The sequence below is a fragment of the Alligator mississippiensis genome, chromosome 5 (genome assembly GCF_030867095.1).
Source record: "Alligator mississippiensis isolate rAllMis1 chromosome 5, rAllMis1, whole genome shotgun sequence".
Taxonomy (NCBI): domain Eukaryota; kingdom Metazoa; phylum Chordata; order Crocodylia; family Alligatoridae; genus Alligator; species Alligator mississippiensis.
In genome coordinates, this window is record NC_081828.1 from 39,301,438 (window position 1) to 39,316,945 (window position 15,508).

A 15,508-nucleotide genomic window follows, 5' to 3' on the forward strand; every position below is an offset into this window, starting at 1 on the left:
GGTCCTACAGTAAACACCTCAGGGTGTTTTTGCAAGCAATATGGAACCAAGCATGAGCTCCAGGGGATTTGAGTAGAAACAGAAGTGGCTGCGTGTTGATAGGACCCTGGGTCAACGTCCCCCTGGCGTGTGCCACCCCAGAGGCAGATGCATCTCAGAGCAGGGCATGTGTTCCCTACACACACAGCCCCTGCACAGTGGTGTCAATAGGCCAGTTCCTCTCCCCACCAGGCATCATTGACTGCAGAATTCCCCTGGCCGGGCTGCGGATATTACGCCTCTGAGCCAGGCCAAGGTCCCAGCACGTCAGTAGGCGTTTGGCCGTGAGAGAAGGAAGCAGCAGACAGGCAGGATGCTGATCAAACCCCACGAGGGCCGGCCACCATGGCCAAGGCACCCTGGGCTCAGGGACAGGGCCTGGCTGGGGCAGGGTGAGGCCGAGACCCAGGTATGGTGGAGGAGGGGGTGCTCTATGGGTGGGGTAGGCCTGGCCTCAGCGCTTAGGGCAATTGGGGGGGGGGGGCTTTTCCCCTCCAGGGGGTGCTAGAAACTAGTCCCCAGCAGGGAAAGAACCCGGGCATCCCGGCTTGCAACCCACTCTGTGCTTACCCATCAGACTCCACTGCCTTCCCAGAAATGGAAGAGGACCCAGGCATCCTGGTTCCCAGTCCTCACCTTCACTCCCTGCTCTTATGCACCAGATCCCATTTCCTTTCCAGAGCTTGGGTAGAACTCAGGCATCTGGTCTCCCTGCCCCTGAACTCTTATCTACCAGACCCCACTCACCTCCCAGAGCTTGGTCATCCTGGCTGCCAGCCCCTGAGCTCTTATCTACTAGACCCCACTCCCCTCCCGAAGCTGTGGTGCAACACAGACGTCTTGGCTTTCCCATTTCCTGAAGTGCCCCACGCCGTGCTGCTTGTCCTCCTACCCCTTGGCCCAGGGTTCAACCAGATGGGGGGAGAGGGGCCCCCTAGGGCCCTCCTGGAGTTTTGGAGGGCAAGGACTCAGCCCTGGGGAAAGTGCCTTCCTGTTTTAGCCCTCGTCATACTGCCCTTTGGCCCCAGCTGGCAACGGAACTGCTCTCTGATCAGGGTGGGGCATTGGCAGGGGCTAGGTGGAAGTGCCTGGATGCCCCTAGCCAGCCTGGCTGTACGGCAGACTTGTGGGTGGGGGGGCGGGCAGATTTCCCAGGGCAAGCTTAGGGGTTAGGACGGCACCAGAGACATCCCAGCATAGGAGAGCTGCCCCAAGCAGGTAAGCGAAGAACCAGATCTGGCTGCCATGGGGGTGGAGTGGGGTGGGGAAGGAGTCAGGGATGGCTTCTGGCATGGGACCCAGGAGTCCTGGCTTCCGCTCCCCATCCTAATCACTACAGCCCCTTCCTTCCTTCCAGGGCTGGGCTAGAGCCCAGGTGTCCTGGCTCCTGGCTCTTCTCACATTGGATCTCTCTCAGCAGAGATCAGTTGGTCCAAACTCATCCTGACTGAATGCCCTGATCCGACTTGCCTCCTACAGCCTGGCTGCCTTGGGAGATGCCCCTTGCTCCCTTTCTTTCAGGGGTGGCACATAGGTCCCCCGTCCCCATCAGGGGGAGGAGGACCCCCAAAGCTGACACCTGAGAGGCCCTGTGACTTTAAACTCTAAGGGATGGGGAGTATATGGGGTGCAGGACTAGGGCTGTCCCCCATGTATAACAACCCCCCCTACAGGACTGGAAACCCCCTGCTTAGTATGAAGGGATGGGGGCTGTCTAACTATCTTTCTTCTCCCTGCAACCCAGGTGACCTTGGCCATGTTGATCTGGGCCCTGCTCCCCGTGGTGCTAGCCGTGGGGGCTGCCATTGGCTTCTGGGTTGTGTGAGTAATGGAGGAGCTTCCTGCCCGCCCCCCCCCCACGCGCATTCGGTTGGGACCCAGGGTCCCGGCTTCCCCTCCCCATTCCAGTCATCACACCCTTCTTCCCCCTGGAGCTTGGATTAGGAACTTTCCCCTCCAGGGGGCCCTCCAGAGCAGACAGTCACTGGCTGTGAGTATAGGTGTAGGGTAGGGGTTGTGCCCATTAGACTCTGGCCTCCACCCCATAGCATGTGCCCTTAAGGCCTCTGCTCTGTCCCCCTCACAGGTATGCCATGGCCGTGGCCAACGGGTCCGTGAACATCACTGTCGTGTTCCCCTACATAAGGTAGGTGGGGGAGAACAGCCCTCAGCCCCCCTGGATCCCTCTGGGACCTCCCCACAGGCCTGGGGCCACATGCAGGGCATGGGGGCACATGTGGCTGATGGCCTCTTCCCTCTTCCCCCAGCACCTGTGGCTCCTTCCCACCCCAGAGCTGCATCTTTGGTCAAGTGCTCAACTTGGGGGCTTTTGTAGGTAAGTGATGTCAGCCTGGGGCAGGGGTGGTCACGGGGCAGAGGCCTATCCTCCGCTGCTGATCTGTGCACCTGCTCCCACCCCCTTACCCAGTGGTCTGGATCTCGGTCCTGAAGTACCAGCAGGTGCGGGAGTATGGCTGTCACAGCGCCCTAAACACCACTGGACTTGTGCTGGGGCTGCTGTGTGCACTGGGTGCCTCCATCGTGGGCAACTTCCAGGTGAGTGGCAGGAAGATGCAGTGCCCAGGGGGTGGGGGGCTGTGCAGGGATAGATGGGGAGGGGGACTTTGCAGGGGGGAGTCCTGGAATGGAGTGGAGGGGGAGACTGTGTTGGGGGGAGCAGGGTAGGGATAGAGGGGCTGGGCAGGGTGATGTGGGGTGATAGCTGGACAGGGGGCACCATGCTGGGAGCAGGGGCTGAGCATGGGCAGCTTTCCAAGCTCTTCCTGGCCTCTCTGCCCACCCCAGCAAAGTAACCAGCTGGAGACCCACCTAGTGGGTGCCTTCCTGGCTTTTGCGGTGGGTGTCGGGTACTTCTGGGTCCAGGCTATCCTGACTTATCGGGTGACCCCACGGCACGGTGGGAACTGGATCGGACCAATCAGGATCTTTCTCTGCGCAGGCAGCACCACTTTCCTCGTGGCCAGTATCCTTCTGAGCAAGGGGCACTGATAGGGCTGGGGAGCAGGGGGCTATGGGTTGTGAGAAAGGGCCACCAGCAGGGCTGGGGTGGTGTGGGGAGGGAGCCTGGGAACTGCGGGTTGGGAGAGAGGGGCACCAGCAGGGCTGGGGGGGCCCAGGGCTGGGGGACAGGGCAGGAGCACAGGGCTGGGGGCCCCCAGCGTGACGTTGGCACCTTGATGTTGGCACAGTGGTGACCCTGCACATGGTGGGCTTGCGGTCGGTGGCTGCGGGCTGCGAGTGGGCCTTGGCCATGACCCTCTTCCTGCTCTTCGGGCTTTTTGCTGTGGAGTTCCGGCATGTCACTGGCTGCTCCCTACGGCTGCAATGCCCCATGCCCACCCACACCCACGAGCTGGTGACAGCCTCCAACCCCACCCTGGCACTCTAGGCTCCTCCCCAGCTAGAGCCCCCTGCTGGGCAGAGAGCATGCCCCCCTTACACTCCTTCTCCAATGGATGGGGTGGGGGGTATGGCTTGGGGCCATTTTCATGTCATCCAGGCTGTACTGGGCCCAGCTTGACCCATGGCCAGGGTAGAGATGACAGCTCTCATTTCCCTCTCGAGCAGGGGAATCACCTCCCCCTCTCACCTTAGTCTGAGTCCCACTGCTTGGAGGGGAAAGACAAGGGCCTCCTGTGACCCTGCTGGGCTGGATCACCTCCCAACATAGGACTGGATCACCCTCCCACACAGGTTGGATCATGCCCCCCACACAGACTGGATTACTCCCACACATGGACTGGATCTCCCACCCCACAATAAGCATGGACTGAATCACTGCCACACAGGTTGGATCATGCCCCTGCCATGGACTGGGTCCCTCTCCACAAGCTGGATCACCCCGACATGAGTTCTATCACCTCCCCACCCCCAACAGGCTGGATCAATGCTTCTCATGTGGACTGGATTACCTGCCCCCCTCCCACAGACTGAACTACCCCCGAAACACAGACTGGACCCTCCAATACATGGACAGATTTCCAACTCCCCCAGCACTGCTGTGAGTTCTCCCCCCAGGATGAGGCTCTAATAAACATTTCTAACTACTGGCCCCTGCTGCCCTGGGATGGAGCACAGGCCAGGGAGTGGTAGTGGCATCCACAAGGTGCAGAGCTGGTGTGGGGAGGTGCCTAGCTGGGAAAGGCAGTGCCCTCACAAACACCTCCCCCCACCTGCAGGCCTGCAAGGAACCTGTTTCCCACCCACTCCCAACCTTCTAGGAGTAGCAGTGCCTGCCATGGGGCCCTTGGGTGCCCTCAGTTTGTAGGGGCAGCGTGGGGGCCAGAGCAGGGGTGGGGGTGGGATTGGAGGTCCAACAGAGGCAGGATCCTGAAGGGACTGACTGGTGGGGGGAGAACAGACTGAGCCAGGCCCCCATGAAGGGGGTGGGGGGCGGGAGATTGGTTTTATGTTCATTTTTTGTATTTTTTGTTGTTTTTAGAGCATATTGAGACCCCAGAGAGAGGCATGGGGGAGGTGGGGTGGATGGACAGATGGGGGCAGTCAGACAGATGGGAAGACAGACAGGAGGGAGGGGGTGGCAGCATAGGGAAGGGGAGTACAGTTCTCTCAGGATTGGGCACGCCAGCATGCGATCGAGCTCACCCCAAAACTAACCTGGGGGCAGGGGATGAGGGGTGAGGGGGAGCCTGGATGGATCCCTTCTGAGTTGTGTGCAGGTGCCCCTCACTCCCAACGTGCAGCCCCTGCTGGGGTCCCTCATTCCCAGTTCCTTAAGGGATCTGTGCTGTCCTCCTCCTCCCCTCCTCCCCCTGCCCGCAAGCCGTGGTGGGGTCCCATTGAATGTCTCATCCTAAACAGCCTCCCCTCAGTGCACCCCACCCCAGAGGCAGCTGCACCTCAGCACTGAGTGGGAGGTTTCGGCCTTTGCTTCCCTCCCCCCACATCTTCTCCCCCCTCCCAGGCTCAGAACTCCTGTGGGGGACTGGGACCCATTTTCCAGCACTCCCCATTCCACCCCCTGGTTCTGTCCCATGTCAGCTCCTGTCCTAGCTGAGGCCCCTGACCTAGCAAAGGAACTTAAGACCCAAGCAATTTGTCACACCAATTGGCAACAGGTCCTGGAGCCAGAGAAAGGCAGCACATGTGTGATCAATGAGGGTTTAAATGAGGTGGGGGTCAAACCCATTCCCTCCACCTCTTGCCTCATCCATGAGGTGCAAGACCCCAGGCTCTGTTTGAACCTGTTTTGTGGGACCAGTTCCCCAGCTCCGTGTGAATGCTCTTCATCTGGATCAAGAAGGGAGGCTGGTTTCTGATGGAGGGAGCCAAGAACCAGGTGCCTCTCCTGACTTGGGCTAAGGATCATCACATGGAGGATCTTCACATAGACCCAATGTAAGTGCTTCCTAGGATTGGCCTGTCATCCCCAGAGATGGCTGCATCTCAGTGCCAGACAAGGGGTCCCTGTATAAACAGCCTCTGACATGCCCCACCCCAGATTCAACTGCATCTCAGCACTCATCTCCTGTTTCCAGCCCAGGGCTGAGAGTCCCCAGCCCAGGGCTGAGAGTCCCCGGGGCCCTCCCTGGTGCTAATCAGCAATTAACCTGCCATCAAAGGTCACCTTTGTTCCTAGTAGTGCCTGGGAAGCCAAAGGGCCAACATCTTCCTAATCCAAGGTGAATGCATAAACACACAGCACTGCTCACCCAGTTCAACTCCAGGGGCTGGGACAGCTGGTTCCTGCCTTTCTGGCATTAACACAGGAAACAATCTGGTCTTAGCCAGGCCTAAACACACAAATGTTGCTGGTCTTGCTCACTCTCTCATCAACTGGGAGGTTATGGTGGGGTTGGAAGATCATACCCCCACCCCAACAGCCAGCAGAGAGGGTGCAGGGCTAAGATCTGGATTAGCTGCCCCCAGAGCTGAGGTGCCCCTGGTTTGGTGGAAGGAGGTGATAACTCGACTTCAAGCCTGGGTAACTCTGGGAGTGGAAAAATACCCCCATCAATGGAGCTAGATGGGTTCTGACCCTCCTTTCACCCACGCCCCTGGGTTGGAAAGCTGCTTGATGTCCTGCTCCTAGTTCTGGTCCTGTCTACACTGCAGTTCTGGCTTTCCCTTCCAACCTGGCCTCATACCTCTGTTTTCCTCTCTGGTGGGCTGATGGTGGGGAATGGGCAAGTTAATTGAGTGTAGACGTTCCCAGCTGCTGAACTGTGCTGTGTGATGAAGTGTCCATACAGGGCCTGTTAGCCCCCTTGGACTAACACCCCTCAAAGTAACAGCTTATACCCTTTCCTCTGTTAAAACCCCTAAGGGTTACGGTGGGAGTTATGCATCTAGAAAGCCTCCTTTGGGCTACACATCGGTGTGACACCATATTAACCTCAGCTCTAAGCCTTGCCTCTCCCAGCCCTTCCCTGAGCTTGTTCCTACTTTATCTGACACCGAACCTCTACGCACCTGGCTTGAAACCAGATTCTGGAAAGCATCAAGTATAAATGGACCCTGGTACCGAAATATACCCTTACAGGCAGTGAGTGGTGCTGGAGGGGGTGTGCATGTGTGTGAAAGCCCCACACAGCTGCATCCACACCTGCTTTGCAAAGCCACAAGCCCCTCCCTGGAAACAAGCCCAAAGAGTTTCCAGTGTCATCACTGAACTGGTTTCCAGTGCCACCAGTTCAACCAATGGTGCTTGTGACTCCTCTTCTGTCTGGGAGTAAATCCAAATTCTTACCACCACCCTGTCCCCTCCAGGCAAACTGACAGGCGTAAATTCAACTGGGTTACCAGTGCATAGACATATCTCAATTTGGCCACATCTCAATCAGCACCAGTGGGTGGGAGGACTGGGATCCCAGTTCAGATGAAACCCAGAGCAGGGAGGTTGGCAAAGCAGCTAGTGCCGTGGGGGCCCAGTCTGGGCAGGGGTGTTTGGAGGAACCTAACTAAGGGAATTCCCAGTCATGAAGAAGCTGCTAAGCAAGGGAGGCTGGGCTAGGAGTGATACACACTGCTACAAACTGGCCTTCTATACAGGAACTGGTCAGGACAGCTAGACTGACTTGATTCAAAGCTAAACTGGATTAAACCTGCCCTGTGTGCTCCTGATTTAAGCATCCTGTGTTGGGGTTAGAGATCCTTAAGGAATCTGGAGAGATGAACCAGATGGACCATCTCTCACCTAACTGATAAAACAAGCTGGCTGGCTAAGCATCTCAATGGTTATGATCCCTGCACTGCAGCTTGCTCCAGCCTCCAGTCAACCCACAAGGCAATGATCTGCAGCCATCTGAACTGGTTCCTCAGACTATTCCCATCTACATGGGTAGCTAATCTAGTCTGAGACACAATGTAGCTCACAGCAGGGATGGACTGCCCTTTGAGGAGCAGCTTGTAATGGATGGATAAAGCCCTACAGAAGCCTAAGAGGTTTGTCCCTGGAATTAAACTCCTTCCTCATTGCTTTTGAGGGGACCTCACTGCAAAAAGGCATGGTTTTAATTTGGGTCAGCTTGTTCAAAATAACCAAGGGCTCTTGAATTGCTGAGAATAGTAGCTCATGACTGGAGGGGTCTGAGGTTGAGTTTTCATCACTAGACAACATGAAAGGCCCAGCCAGACATTTGAATCCAGCTGTGCTTGCTCGAAGGCAGAACATATCTGCTCTGGGCAGCCAGGCCACCAGATGTTACAGTGCTCCCATTGTAAGGGAAGTGGGACAAAATCTGGCTGTGAAGTCCAGGCTGGAACCAGCCCCCGCCTGGTGCTTTAGTGTCCACATGACAATGTGTGAGGGGCAGAAGGAGATTAAGAGCATTATACGAAGGGAAGAGGGGGAAAGCCCCAGGTGGGTCCCACAGAAGCAGTGTCATGAGCAGGTGACCCCAATGGTTGATTCACACAGGCTCACAGAGGGAAGGGATGGAGCAAGGTTCAGACAGCTTCCGGGCTGAGGGGCTGCCAGGGTACAGAAGGGGAGGAGAGAAGCCAAGAGGAGGGAGAGAGAGAAGGCCACCTAGCCAGACAACCCCACACTCATCTATCTACCCCACAGGGACCCTCCATTCATATATTCATACATCCCACACAGACTCTCCAGCCATCCACCCCTCCATGGACTTTTCTATCCAGTCTGTTCATCCAACCCCACAGGATCCATGTATCCATCCACACACAATCTACATCCATCCCTACATGATCCATCCATCACATGGACCTCCATCCATCCTCACATGGACCTCCATCTGTCCATCCCCACTTGAACCTCTCTCTCCATCCACCCACCCGTAGACCATCCAACCGTCTCTACACATTGAGCTTCCCTTCATCTGTTCACATACAGACTCTCCATCTGTTCATACTCGTGCAGACCTTTCCACCCATCAGTCCACACCCTCTGTCCATCCATCCCCATATGGAACCCCTCCATTGATCCCTCCATACTCACAGAGCCCATCTATCCTTCCCCCCTGCCCTGTCCATCCGTCTGTCCATTCTCACTTCCCACCCCACAAATAAATAAATTAAATTCACAGCTTGCCCCCTGTAGCCAAGCAGCTACCCCCCACCCCGGGCTCCAGCAGAGGCGGGTGCTCTTGCCTCCTCTGTCCCTGCTTTCTCCATCCAGGTTTCCGTGGGTGGCCGTTGGCTCAGTGGGTGGGTTTTTGTCTTTTAACATCCCTTTTCATTCTGTTCTTCAGCGCATGGGTTTTTGTTTTAAATATTTACAGGTTCACAGTATTGTCTGCTACGACAGCGGCTCCTGGCCGGATATATGAAGGGGGGGGTCCCTGTGAAAGACACCTACTCCCCTGCCAGTGCCCCCTGCCCGTCTTGGTGGCGGGGTATGATCCATCCATCCCTTTCATGGTCTCCATCCCATGTCCCGGGCAGGGCTCGGAGAAGGGGGTGTGGTTTCTCCCGAGAGTGTGTGTCTTGTGGGGGGGTCTCTCCCCCCCCGCCCCAGCCCTGTGTGGCCCCCTACGCTTTGGGGGTCACGGCTGTGGGGGCTGGGCGGCCTGAGTCCCGTTGGATGACATGAGTTTCTTGTCCCTGGAGGAGGCGCGGCGGTGCTGGTCAGGGAGGTCTGGCTCTGAGCGCCGTGAGGCATGGGAGCTGCGCGTGGGCGTGCTGGGTGCACGGGGCTGCCCGTTCTTCTCGTCTGTAGGAGAGATGGGGGGCACTGAGAGGCTGGCGCCCCTTGCTCCTGACTTGCAGCCCCCAGCCCTACCAGTGCCCTTCTCCACCCACAGACCCTGTCAAGCCCCTGCTCCCAGCTCCTGGCAGCCCCACAGTGCCCCTTGCTCCCCACCCATCAGCTCTGCCAGCCCCCTCAGATTCGTGATACCCTTCATTCCTGACCCATTGCCCCTGCCAGCCCACCTAGACCCCCCCATGCCTTACCAATGGCCCTCACTCCTGATTTACTATGTCTGCCAGCTCCCTTCACTCCCAACCTACAGCCCCCTACCACCTCCTACAGCCCCTTGGTGCCCCTCACTCCTGACCCACTGCTCTTGCCAATGCTACCACTCACCCCTGACCCACTGCCCGTCAGCTCCCCTAAACACCCCCCAGCTCCACCAGTGCTCCTCCCTCCCAGCCCACAGCTCCCTGCCAGGCCCGTACCCTGTACCCGGACTCACCAGCAAGGGCCTGCACTGAGGGCTGGTCATGCGTGCTCAGCAGCTGAGCTTGGATCGTTTCCACGACCCGCTTGAACCGGCGGCTAGGACCTGCAAGGGTCAAAGGGCACATGTAGGATCATGGGCGACTGGTGCCACCTTAGTCAGGGGGGCACATTCCCCGCCCCCCCGGCAACCAGTCAGCTGACGGGGGGGGAGGCAGTCCTCCAGGACCAATCTCACTGACCGGGAAGCGGCTTCAGCGCTTCCAAAAGTGGCCACGGCGCTTCATCTTGTGCTCCCACTCCCCAGCTAGTGCTCACAAGTGGGACACTGGCACTCCTGCCTGCCCCACCCACCCATTGCCTAAGCGGGGAGCATGGCCTGTCAGGGGGTCCACTAGCACTTTCAGGGGGTGCACGTGCACCCCTGTGCACCACTTACGCATTGGCACTGTGTGGGATGGGTATGGAGAATGCAAAGCTGGAGGAGTCAAGCGGGGACTCCTGCCCCATTGGGAGCTCAGTGGTGGTGGAGGGAGGGAGGGGTGGGTCTCTGGCTCTCAGCCCTGTGGCTTCCCTGGTCTCAGTCTCCTGGTGGGGTACCAGTGCTCAGCCCCAGGGATGCCGCTATAGGCATATTGGTTCTGGGCCCTGGGGGTGACATGGGGCCACACCTAGGTCCCCTAGCCCTGAAGTGTTCTATGGTGTGCCTCATCTCTCACCCACTGCACAGCCTTGGGGGTCCATGCTCTGGGGGCTCGTTTCTCTCCCCTGGCAGGACTAAGGGTCTCATTTGTCCCCAGGGGTCTGGTGAGGGGTCCCATCTCACCCACTTATCCTCATGGGGGGGTCCCACACCCCTGGCCCACCCCACGCCCACCTGAGAGGAGGGTGAAGGTGACGGAGTAGAGTCCCCCATCCTTGTGGGCCTCGGCGCCCTCCGAGTAGCTGATGTCCACCTGGAACTTGACAGGCTTCTGGAACACGGCTGGGCCGCCCGATGCCTTGTACTCAGCCCGGAAGCTGGTCTGAGACACCACGCTGTGGCTCAGGCTGGGGATCTGAAGGGAAGACAGGGGGTGAGCCCAGGACATGTGGGGGACACCCATTTGCCCTGCCCTGAGCCCCCCCCCCATCACCATCCCAGCCCTCTGGAGCTCCTCTGTGCCCTACCAATGATCTCCCAGCCCAGGCCCTGCCCCAGAACCCCCCAGAGCCACCATGCTGAAGTCTCTTTCCCTATCCCATCCCTTCCTCTACCCCAGAGCTACCCCACAGCTACCCCAGCCTGTCCCTATCTCAACCCCTGCCCCCACCTCTGCTCCCACCCTCCCTTTTTGTCCCCCTGCCCCCTACCCTATCCCCATTCTGGAGCCCCCTGTCTATAACCCAGCACTCATGCCTCTACTCCAGAGCCCCCACTATCCCCTGCCCCCACCCTGAAGACTCCTGCTCCCAGTACATCCCCACCCCATATCCCCTTTGCCAGCTCTTATCACTGGGTTGCCCCTGCTCTGGACTGACCCCCACCCCAGAACCCCCCTAGCCCTGTACCGAGAGGAAGGCGTGAACAATGTCAGCCTTGATGGAGCTGAGGGGCTTGTCCCGGATCACCACAAAGATCTGCTCCTCCTTGTCCAGCGACATGAAGTTCCCAAACCAGGACTTCTTGGCTAGCCTGTGGGACAGGGGGTCAGTACTAGAGGTAACATGTGGGCAGGGCAGAGGGTTGGGGCAGGGGGTAGCAGTAGAGGGCAGGACATGGTCTCAGTGCTGGGGGAGTGCAAATTCAGGGGATTAGTGTCAAGGGCAGGGCTGGGGCTTGTTGTGGGATTGGACAGAGAAGAGCCTGGGCAGGGGTGGATCCAGGTGGGGTGCAGTCATACCCCCACCCCTTTGATTCCTGCTCCACCCAAACTTTAAAACCAATGGTTTGGGAAGGGCAGTGCATTTCTATGCAGGCAGCACTGAGGGAGTAAATTGATTTCACGGCTCATTATCAGGATTCCAGGTTTCCCATTTCCCACGGGAAAACAGGAAAAAATGTATTTTTCCTTTTACATGAGAGAAATGTGGATTTTTCATAGATTCGTAGATTCATAAATGTTAGGGTCAGAAGGGACCTCAGTAGCTCATCGAGTCCGACCCCCTGTCCTGGGCAGGAAAGAGCACTGCGGTCAGACAACCCCAGCTAGGTACTTGTCCAGTCTCCTTTTGAAGACCCCCAAGGTAGGGGAGAGCACGACCTCCCTTGGAAACCCAGTCCAGATTATGGCAACCCTTACTATGAAGAAGCTCTTTCTAATGTCCAACCTAAATCTGCTCTCCGTTAATTTGTGGCCATTGTTCCTAGTTACTCCAGGGGGTGCCCTAGTAAATTTCATTTTAACATAGAAACATGCAGATTTTGCACTTTTGCAGAGAGCTCTCTGCAGGCTGGAAGATCCAGGCTGCAAGGGGTTGGGGGGAGCAGGAGGAGAGCAGTGAGGCAGGGGGACCACATGCACCTGCACGCTTACACATGTGCATGGCCACCAGGCAGCCTGGAGAGCAGCTCCTGCAGGTAAGTCTGGCTGGGGGGAGAGGGGGATTGAGGCCTCTATAGGGACAAAGGGAGGGAGGGAGTTGGGCACGGCTAGAGCTGGGGCTGCTGCCAGCCCCAGTGGTGTTGAGGTTCGGGGCTGCAATGTGCAGCCTCAGGGCCCCGGTGGGGGGCAGGGCAGAGCCATGGGTGGCTCATCTGTGGGGTGGGCCTGATTCCCCACTGCTGTGTGCACTTCAAGGAGGGCAGGAGGGGCACGTACCCACCAGATTTGTGTGCAGGGTGGGTGCGGGCTGCCTGCTGTGGGCTCAGGCTCCCTGCCCTGCTGCCCTACCCCAGTCCAGTGGGTGGGACCTGGTGGAGCGGGGCCAGGCATGGAAGCTCAATGCCACCACAAGCCCTGCACCACTCTAGTGAGGTGTCCCCTGCCCACTCAGCAGCGGGGGCAGCTGCACTGAGTTGTGGCCCTCACTGCTGCTGGGCAGGCAGAGGATGCCTCACCAGGGCGGTGCAAAGCTCCCAGTAGTGGCACCAAGCTTTCCCACCCTGCCTCACTCCATCCTGCTGCTCCAGGTCCTGCCCACTGGGCCATGGTAGCACTGGTGGAGGGCAGCTGAGTGGGAAGCCCAAGCCCACAGTGGGCAGCCTGCACCCCCCAGCCCTGCAACAGGCTCCACTCTGTCTATACCACCCATGGGGGGTATGGAGGCCGGCACCATGCTCCACTATGCCACAGCAGCTGCTGTCTCTGGTGAGCAGCTACCAGGGCTCAGGCACTGCTGTGAAGGGCAGGGAGCTGTGGACCCAGGTCCCTGGCTTGGTAGCCCTGACAGCTGGGGGCTCCTTCCAGCAGGGCTGGGGGGGAGTGAGGGGCACCTGCAGGGCCAGAAGGCTGTGGGGGTGGGAATGAAGGGCCTGGATCTGCATCCTGGTGAGCAAAGGGGGCAGGGGGAGCTCTGATTTTCCATGATAAAATACCCCAAATCAAATACCAAAATTTATAGGTACTTAGAATTTGTTTTATTACAGTGATTGAGACACTGGTAGGCTTCCAAATTGCTTTAAAATTGTAAATATATCAATAAAACATTGTGTTCAACTGATACCTATATATAGAGTGACATTTCATTTTAATAGAAGATTCTGGGTTTTTAATCAGAGAATTTGCAATTTTTTATCAGAGAAAACCAGGATTTCTGCTCATTACCATCTCCCTGATTCTTACTCATCTGTCCCTCCGCATGTGTTAACAAACCTCTCTCTTTAATAGTCTTGATGTTCTACTATTCAAATGTTCCTTTCTTCTGCAGTTTTGCTATCTATTCAACATTCCTGGTAAAGTCTCTCATCTATTTTACAGTCTGCAGAATGGTTTCATAGATCTAGCTAAAATCTTAAATCAGATGTGGTCATATTAATTCTGGTGTAGAACTGACTGACAGTGAAGTATTGGAGGCATGATCAGGGAACTCCAGAAAGTTAGATTTTGTTTTATGAATCTGGATAAGAGATGCTAATTTAACTATAATGACGACAGGACTCATGATACAATATTCTTTGACTATTTTTGCAGTGTTTGTTGTAATAGATACAGATATCTATTATCGTTCCACTATTATGTATATAATTTTACTATTCCACTATTATCCACTATTATCTATACTTCCACTGTTATCTATATAGATGTTGTAATAGATATAGATATAGATTCATAGATTCATAGATGTTAGGGTCGGAAGGGACCTCAATAGATCATTGAGTCCGACCCCCTGCATAGGCAGGAAAGAGTGCTGGGTCTAGATGACCCCAGCTAGATGCATATCCAACCTCCTCTTAAAGACCCCCAGGGTAGGGGAGAGCATCACCTCCCTTGGGAGCCCGTTCCAGACCTTGGCCACTCTAACTGTGAAGAAGTTCTTCCTAATGTCCAGTCTAAATCTGCTCTCTGCTAGCTTGTGGTCATTATTTCTTGTAACCCCTGGGGGCGCCTTGGTGAATAAAACCTCACCAATTCCCTTCTGTGCCCCCGTGATGAACTTATAGGCAGCCACAAGGTCGCCTCTCAACCTTCTCTTGCGGAGGCTGAAAAGGTCCAGGTTCTTTAGTCTCTCCTCACAGGGCTTGGTCTGCAGGCCCTTAACCATACGGGTGGCCCTTCTCTGGACCCTCTCCAGGTTATCCACATCCCTCTTGAAGTGCGGTGCCCAGAATTGCATGCAGTACTCCAACTGCGGTCTGACTAGCGCCCGATAGAGGGGAAGTATCACCTCTTTGGATCTATTCGTCATGCATCTGCTGATGCATGATAAAGTGCCATTAGCTTTTCTGATGGCTTCGTCACACTGACGACTCATGTTCATCTTGGAGTCCACTAGGACTCCAAGATCCCTTTCCACTTCCGTGCCACCCAGCAAGTCATTTCCTGGGCAGTAGGTATGCTGGACATTTTTCCTCCCTAGGTGCAGCACTTTGCATTTCTCCTTGTTGAATTGCATTCTGTTGTTTTCTGCCCACTTGTCCAACCTGTCCAGGTCTGCTTGCAGCTGTTCCCTGCCCTCCGGCTTGTCCACTTCTCTCCACAGTTTTGCGTCATCCACAAACTTGGACAGAGTACACTTCACTCCCTGGTCCAAGTCGCTGATGAAGACATTAAAGAGTATCGGTCCAAGGACCGAGTCCTGCAGGACCCCACTGCCCACACCCTTCCAGGTCGAGACCAACCCATCCACCACGACTCTCTGGGTGCGACCCTCTAGCCAATTCGCCACCCACTGGACTGTGTAGTCATCCAAGTCACAGCCTCTTAACTTGTTCACCAGTATGGGGTGGGATACGATAACGAAGGCCTTCCTGAAGTCTAAGTATACGACATCCACCCCTACTCCTGTGTCCAGGCGTTTCGTAACCTGGTCATAAAAAGAGACTAGATTAGTCAGGCATGATCTGCCTGCTACGAACCCGTGCTGGTGTCCCCTCAGAATAATTTGTCCTGCCAGGCTCTTGCAAATGTGAGCCTTGATAATTTTTTCAAAGACTTTGCCAAGGATGGAGGTGAGACTGACTGGCCTATAGTTGCCCGGGTCCTCCTTCCTCCCCTTCTTGAAAATGGGGACCACATTGGCCCTTTTCCAGTCCTCCGGGACTTGGCCCGTGCGCCACGAGTGTTCAAATATTCCTGCCAGTGGCTGTGCAATGATGTCGGCCAGTGCCTTCAGCACCCTCGGATGGAGCTCATCTGGGCCTGCCAACTTAAAGGCATCCAGTTCCTCCAAGTGACTCTGCACCATCTCAGGGTCTAAGCATGG

General features: G+C 56.5%; 2 protein-coding genes across 4 annotated transcripts in view; one reads left to right on the forward strand and one right to left on the reverse strand.

The window, feature by feature from the left end:
- Positions 1-2,006: 2,006 nt before the first annotated feature.
- Positions 2,007-4,310, forward strand: TMEM150B (transmembrane protein 150B). Its single transcript, XM_019492644.2, has 5 exons — positions 2,007-2,185; positions 2,307-2,374; positions 2,468-2,595; positions 2,845-3,022; positions 3,249-4,310. Exons 1-5 carry the CDS (start codon positions 2,133-2,135, stop codon positions 3,446-3,448), a joined length of 627 nt encoding a protein of 208 aa, XP_019348189.2. The 5' UTR covers positions 2,007-2,132; the 3' UTR covers positions 3,449-4,310.
- A 3,451-nt stretch (positions 4,311-7,761) lies between these two features.
- Positions 7,762-15,508, reverse strand: part of BRSK1 (BR serine/threonine kinase 1) — a 30,067-nt gene continuing 22,320 nt past the window's right edge. For all 3 annotated transcript variants that reach the window (XM_059728130.1, XM_059728131.1, XM_059728132.1), the window contains 4 exons: positions 11,216-11,339; positions 10,542-10,722; positions 9,681-9,770; positions 7,762-9,196 (listed from right to left, as the gene is read on the reverse strand). In XM_059728130.1, the coding sequence (XP_059584113.1) occupies positions 9,030-9,196; positions 9,681-9,770; positions 10,542-10,722; positions 11,216-11,339 (562 nt within the window). In that variant the 3' untranslated portion in view covers positions 7,762-9,029. The remainder of the gene's footprint in view (positions 9,197-9,680; positions 9,771-10,541; positions 10,723-11,215; positions 11,340-15,508) is intronic.

Excerpts from the sequence above, each read along its gene's own strand:
- TMEM150B (XM_019492644.2), top strand. The coding sequence starts at position 2,133 with ATGGCCGTGGCCAACGGGTCCGTGAACATCACTGTCGTGTTCCCCTAC. Across the intron at positions 2,186-2,306 it reads GTCGTGTTCCCCTACATAAG|CACCTGTGGCTCCTTCCCAC; the intron begins GTAGGTGGGGGA and ends CTCTTCCCCCAG. Across the intron at positions 2,375-2,467 it reads CAACTTGGGGGCTTTTGTAG|TGGTCTGGATCTCGGTCCTG; the intron begins GTAAGTGATGTC and ends CCCCTTACCCAG.